The sequence below is a fragment of the Chinchilla lanigera genome, unplaced genomic scaffold (genome assembly GCF_000276665.1).
Source record: "Chinchilla lanigera isolate Chin_1 unplaced genomic scaffold, ChiLan1.0 scaffold00006, whole genome shotgun sequence".
In the NCBI taxonomy this organism is placed as follows: Eukaryota; Metazoa; Chordata; class Mammalia; order Rodentia; family Chinchillidae; genus Chinchilla; species Chinchilla lanigera.
In genome coordinates, this window is record NW_004955407.1 from 36,670,094 (window position 1) to 36,676,895 (window position 6,802).

Here is a 6,802-nt window from a genome sequence, read left to right on the forward strand (position 1 = left end):
GCCTGCCTTCCTTCCTTCCTTCCTTCCTTCCTTCCTCTTTGCACATTAAAATGAATTAAGGCTACTATTTTTTGTTTGTTCTCTTTTGATCAAGAGACACTTTGGATTTGATTTTTAAATAGTGGCGCATTTTAGAGAGATGCTTAGACAGTCACCAAGATAGTTGATCTAATCTTTGAACACTGAACTCTGGTGATTTAAAGCTAAAAAAAAAAGGAGAAGAAAAAAAATCCCAATTCCAGAAATGCTGATGAATAGGCCCCCAGGGACCGGCAAGATCTCATCCCTAGAGCCCCAGGTAGAGTCAAAGCATTTGAGAGGTCAGTGAGTACAGTCTGTCACCTGCTACGTGCCTTCCTGAATTTCATGGCTTTAGACCCAGACCATCTTCTGCTGACTTATCGCGTCTGCTTTTAGCAGTCTGCGATTTCTCATGATTGCAGGGTGGAGCAGCTGGAGAATGAATGGTTTTGCACAAAACTCTCCCGAGCTCTTGTATTCCAAAGGGCACAAGCTCACGTGAAGAGCATCAGGGTGACACTGGTGACATCCCAGAGAGTGTCCTATTCCTGGCATTCTCCCCAGGCAAGTCAGTGAGGCCCTTGTTATCTTTTAAAAAGCGCTGCCCGTTTTGTAAACATGTCACAGTATGTCAGCACGTTGGTGGTGGGTCTTGCCATCTGCTAGACCTCTCAACTGCCACCAGACCTATGGCTTATTAGATTGAACAAAAGGGTCAGTGAGGGACAGAGAAGTACCCTCAGGACTGCTGGGCAGGGACCCAGAACCAAGGCCATGCCCTAAATAATGTGGAAAATGCAGACATCAAAACAGAAATGCCTACTGTGTGCTGGGAATCTTTTTTTTTTCTTCTTATTTCTAAAGTTACATATCTAAAATTATGTTAATGATACATCTATGTACACTATTTAGAAGTTCTGCTCTACAGTACTTTTGTACATGCTGGGTTTTATTTCTAATTGCCAAAAGAAAGTAATTCCATAAGGCAGATCTATGTACAGTGGTTTGTCTTGCGCTCACCTGGGTCTCAGCCTGCTGTGCCTCACGGGGGAGCACCTCACTCTGTGGGCGATAAAATGTGTTGGAATCTAAAACATGGAGGTCATACTGCTGCTCACTTCGTGATAATTAGGCACCAGAGAGCTTACGTATCTTTGACACGCTCTTTTGGGTGATCTCATATTGTACAACACATGCAGGTAAAAGTAGTTGCTATCCCTAGAAGTTAGAAGTTGGTATTTTGGGAGGAGACCAGGCTTGAGCCACAAAAGAGGGCACATGGCATTTTTCACCCAATCCACGTCTATTTTGTCAATCGGAACAAGTGAGAGAGGGCAGGTAGATATTTTACACCTTGAAGATTTGTTTTCTGGCAATGTCAAAATCAAATAGAAGGAAATAAAGCGCGAAGTACGAGAGACAGACAAGAAAGAAAATAAGAGACAAGGAGAGGCGGCGTCTGGGGCGGAGGCTTCTGGAAGGGCTTGCCCGGCCTGGGCGCTACACTTTGGATTCGTTCTCCAGGTTGGCCACATCGCCGTTCCTTTCTGTTTGCTCCTCGGGGTTCTTGTCTTCCTCCTCGGTCTCCAGTTCTGCGTGCTGGTTGAGCTTGCTGGACACAGACCAGCTGAGGGGCAGCTCCGCCCTGCTGGCCAGCTCGGCCAGCTCTTTGGCACTAAGGGACGGGGTGCTGGTCTCATAGGTCTCGTGGAAGCTGTTGTAGTCGACCTCGTAGAAGCCGTCCTCCAGCGTCAGGACCGGGGTGAAGCGGTATCCCCAGAGGATCTCACTGGTGATGTAGGAGCTCCGGGCCTGGCACGTCATCCCTGTGGAGAGGAGAGTCAGGTGAGTGTGAGGTGGACCTTCCCGTCCTGAGGGAACACGGGGTGGGGGGGTTTGCACACACGCTCACCTGCCTGGAGACCCTCGGACTCCTGGTGGCGTCCAGGAGCAATGGGAGGGCCACACTGGCTGCTGGGACCACCCTTAGGTTGCCTTGAATCTGGACGCCGTGGGTTAGTGTCGCCTCCCACCCCTGCTGTGACACCCAGGCATGGCTCTGACCCCTAACGGCCTTTTTCTTCTTCATAAAGATGAGACGTCTTTTTCCAGTCTGCGCAAAATACCACGTGACCAGGGCAGCCCGGGATCAGGACTTCCAAGTGTGGAGTAGCAGAAGGAAGGGAACCCTACCCGTCTTCTTAGAAAGGAGAGCTGCCTGATAGATGCTGTAAGATATGCGAGAGCCACTGTGTATTTTTTCCTGAAGTCAGAGATCTCTGTGACGAAACCACGAGGAAATAAACATCCTCTCACTCATTAAGGGCTAGCTTCTCCTTTAGAAAAGTAGGTGCAGAATCTGGAGCTTCTGAGACACTAGAGAGCCCATGAACATGTTTTAATATCTTAAAATCTGAGTTAAAATGAACTTTCTGGTAGAAGAAAAATGTTATACACGTCAACACAGTTATAAAATATAACTAAGAAATTCCTTTTTAATGAGGTGAGGGGCCCACAAGTGCAAGACCACCAAGGGCTTCTGAAGGTCGTGCTATGACCTTGTGTTCACCCCTGGAAGCCAGACAGGCAGTCAGGGCGACATCTGTCAGCCAGTGACACGTGTCAGGCAACTGCCGAGGGCTGGACGCAGGTAGGCTGGGAGCAGGGGACACTCAGGGGTCACAGCTACTGGGTTTGCTCTGCGGGTCTGGAAGAGGGAACTAGGGTATCAGATCTGACCAGACTGATCAAGTACAAAATACAGAAGGCAAAATGGAATGGTATCTGGGATGCTAAGGGAGCCATAACCATAGGAACTGCGGCGTCTGGAAGCCTGGGAGGATGTTACATGTGCCTTTGAACACACAGAGGAAACGGACAATGTTCTAAAATCATAATTTTAGAGAAAAGTAAAAAATAAAAAGCTGGGGAGTCGCTTCAGGAAATATGACACAGACCTAGTGATGAAAAGATTCTCACAAACACATTAGAAAGTTCAGTCAGCTTTAAAGAAAAGGTGAAGGAAACATGTTGGGGTTAGATCATGACAATCACGGTAACCAAGAAATAGAAAAGGATCATTTTCAACTCATTGTATAAGGCAAATAATAATAATAATAATAATAATAATAATAATAATAATAATACTGTCATAAATATAGTATTAGGAAGAAAAAGAAAAGACAAAAAGAGAAAGAAATGTTAAGCCAATATCAACTGGATGTGTGCAAAAAATCCTAGAGCAAATATTCACAAACCAAATTTAACAGTTTATAAAGAAAGATATGTCATGAACAAAGTGGGTTTATCTTAGGAAGGCAAGGGTGGTTTAACATTAGAGAGCTGATTGTGTAATATATCATATGAGCAAATGGAAAGATAATTTTAACATTCAGAAAATTCATAAAATAAACTGATAAAATCAACGCTCACTCATGATGAAAACTCCTAATGTTATGGAGTATAAGACCCCTTGTATCTACCAAAAACCTATGTGAACATTATTCTGAATAGTGATGATGATCAAAAGTTTGAATCACATCATTAAAGTCAGGAACAACATATAAACTCTTGCTGTCATCCTTCTATTTTACATTGTACTAGAGCCTTTGCCGGTGAAAATAACAGAAAGAAAGAACACAATTTCAATCACAAAGAAAGAATCAAAGTTTTCACTATTTACAGAGTATCTACAATACAGTAACAGAAATTAGTAAGAGTTTAAGCAAGGTGACTGTACAATCTATGCAGAAAAGCCATTCATATTTTTCTATACCAGGTGTAGAAGACATAACAGCAACAATGACAAGGTAACAACAAAAACTGACTCTCCCATTTCCTTTAGAAAAATCAGTACCTTGGATCAAATCCTAGGAGCCAGTAGAAGTATACAATCTTTAAGAAGAAAATGCATAATCCCATCACTATGGGAGGCTGAGGCAGGAAGACAGCAGGTTTAAGCCCAGCCTGGGCAATGTAACAACTTATTATTATCAAAAGTAAAAAGGATTGGAGCTGTAGCTTGTCACTGGGCTCAATTAGCAGGTCTGAGAAAGAAGGTGGCTGAGGGGAGGAATCAGTTGGGAAATAGACTATTTAAATCAATAGAGGGATAGAGGTTATGGATAGGGTGATTAGACATCCTAAAGATGTCAGTTTTCTCCCAAATTGCTTTTTAGATTCAATGTAATTCCAACAAATTGCTTCTTTAAAATTTTAAACTTTTTATTTATTCCTTTATTTTTATTTTTTTTGAGACAGAGTCTCACTATGTAGTTCAGGCTGCTGTTAAACTCACTATGTAACCCAAGCTAGCCTCAAACTCATGATGATCCTCCTGGGTGCTGAGATTACAAACATGTGCCATTACGCCTGGCTTTAAAATTTTTTTAAAAAATGGATTTATTAGATTAATAAATGATAAAGAAATGCAGAGACTCAGGAACCAAAATGCAGCTGGAGAAGAATAAATTGTAGGGACTTAGCCTGTTAGATCGCAGAACATATTTACTAATTATCCCTGGGCAACAGAAAACGCACACAGCTGTTCACAGCAGTATTGTTTATCATAAGCTGGAAACCACCATTGACGGACAGTGTTCTATATTCACATCATGGAATTTTAAGGAGTAAAAATGAGTAAAGTGTATATGCAGGGTACACTATGGGTGAATCCTACAGACAATATTAAGTGAAAGGCAAGTGGTGTAGAGGAAATATAAAATGGGTAAAATAAGTTATGTCAGTGAACAATGTTACTTAAGGATAATCACAATTAATTTTTTTTCATTCCGAGAATTGAAGTCAGGATCTTGCACTTGCCAGGCAGGCACACATGCCACTGAGCTATATCCCCAGTCCCACAATTACTTTTTAAAGAAAGCAAAGGATTGTCAAAAGCAAGCAGTTATATTGGAGTTAGTAAGAATACAGAAGTATTCTTCACAACTCCAATATTTTTAATGTTTTTTTTTGTAATTTTTATTTTCTTTAAAATAAAAAAAGGAAAAAGTGAAAAGAAAAAAGAATACAGAAGTAGATATAATAGGCAGTGTCTTTTTTTTTTTTTTTTTTTTTGAGACAGGGTCTCACTACATAGTTCTGGCTAGCCATGAACTCACTATGTAGTACAGGCTGGCCTCGAACTTGTAGCAGTCCTCCTGCCCCAGCCTCCCAAGTGCTGGTATCACAGACATGTGCCACTACACCCAGTGGTGGTAACTTTCTAGCTTTTAAATTGAATAGTCAGGTTACAGTGTTTTATTATTATACTTGGTAGCACAATCTGGGTTGTACCTTATCTTGTACTTATCACATACTATATGTGCATGTGTGTATGTATATATGTGTATATATATATATTTTTTTTTTTGAGGCAAGGTCTTATTATATATTCCAGGCTGGCCTTGAACTCACTATGTAGCCCAGGCTGACCTTGAACTTGTGGTGATCCTTCTGCTCAGTCTGTCGAGTGCTGGGATTAGAGGTGTGCACCACCACACCCAGCACACATACTCTATTTTTACAGATCACAAAATTCCATTTTTGTTGGAAAATTAGCCTGCAAAGGGCCCTGTAGTTTGGTGTGTTTAAAACTGCTCACTGCTCCTTTCTTTGCAGGGTGGAGTTGTTGGTCCATGTCCTGGTGTCTGAAGGTCGGAGAATACCCAGAGTGCAGGAGGTGGAGGTGTCCAGTTAGACAAGGGTGAGTCCACCTTCTCTCTGCCTTTCTGACCTCAACCTCTCGGGCCCTCAGTGGAGTAGATGATGTCCACTCACACTGGTGAGGGCAGATCCTCTTTACTTAGGCTACTGACTCGAATGCTCACTCTCTGGAAATACCTGCACAGACACAGCCTGAAATAACGTGTCTCTAGCTGTCTGGGTAACTCCTAGCCCAGTCAAATTGACAGAGAAAATTAACTGCCACATGGAGGCTGCTCAATTGCCATAATCTTGTCTGGTCTAAATTATTTCCCCAAAGATGTGTATGTGACATGTGTGTGTGTGTGTGTGTGTGTGTGTGTTTTCTAAAAGTCACTTCATTTCACAATTTCACCACTGAGAGCTTCTCTGTTTGGGGCCCTAGTTGATCACCCAAGAGTTTAACTTGCAAAGAAGTGTGTGGAAACAGCCCATGATTGGGTGTTCATTTCATTCTTTGATAAGACCATGTGAAAAGGAAGGAGAGGAGGGCAGGAGAAAATACATTCCTGGTGGTGATTCAAGGCCCATCGCAACTAGGAGCCAGGACAAGAACCGGAGGCACAGCTAAGGAATCTGTAACAGGCACCAAGCAAACATGGGTGCAGGCCTGGCAAGATCAGGATTTAACAGGTCAGGCCCTAGTTTTGGGCTCAGTGACAAATTATGATGGGAGAAGTTTATGTGCAGTGTACCAGTACGATGAGAGACATGCTTGGAGACTCTGGGTAAAGCCAGTAGTATAATCACTTAGGCAATGCAGCAACATTACCTGGGGCATAAGACTGCAAAAAAAAAAAGTAGGTAGAAACCACCTTCACCACTTTTGAATACTGTAAAATAAATCTCTATTGCTCCTGGTCATGGTGGCATGCCTATAATCCTGGGAGACTGAGGCAGGATGATTGTTCCAAGTTCAAGGCCTGCCTGAAGTACATAGCAAAAGCTTGTCTCAAAAAACAAAACAACCTAACCAACCAACCAACCAACCAACCATCCAACCAACCAACCAACTATCCATCCATCCAACCAACTAACCAACCAACCAACCAATCAACCAACCAACCATCCAACCAAC

General features: G+C 42.6%; 1 protein-coding gene across 1 annotated transcript in view; it reads right to left on the reverse strand.

The window, feature by feature from the left end:
* Positions 1 to 730: 730 nt before the first annotated feature.
* The window catches only part of Kcnj6 (potassium channel, inwardly rectifying subfamily J, member 6), a 253,137-nt gene continuing 247,065 nt past the window's right edge, over positions 731 to 6,802 (reverse strand). Inside the window, exon 4 of the mRNA XM_005375756.2 lies at positions 731 to 1,847. Within this exon, the coding sequence (XP_005375813.1) occupies positions 1,522 to 1,847 (326 nt within the window). The 3' untranslated portion in view covers positions 731 to 1,521. The remainder of the gene's footprint in view (positions 1,848 to 6,802) is intronic.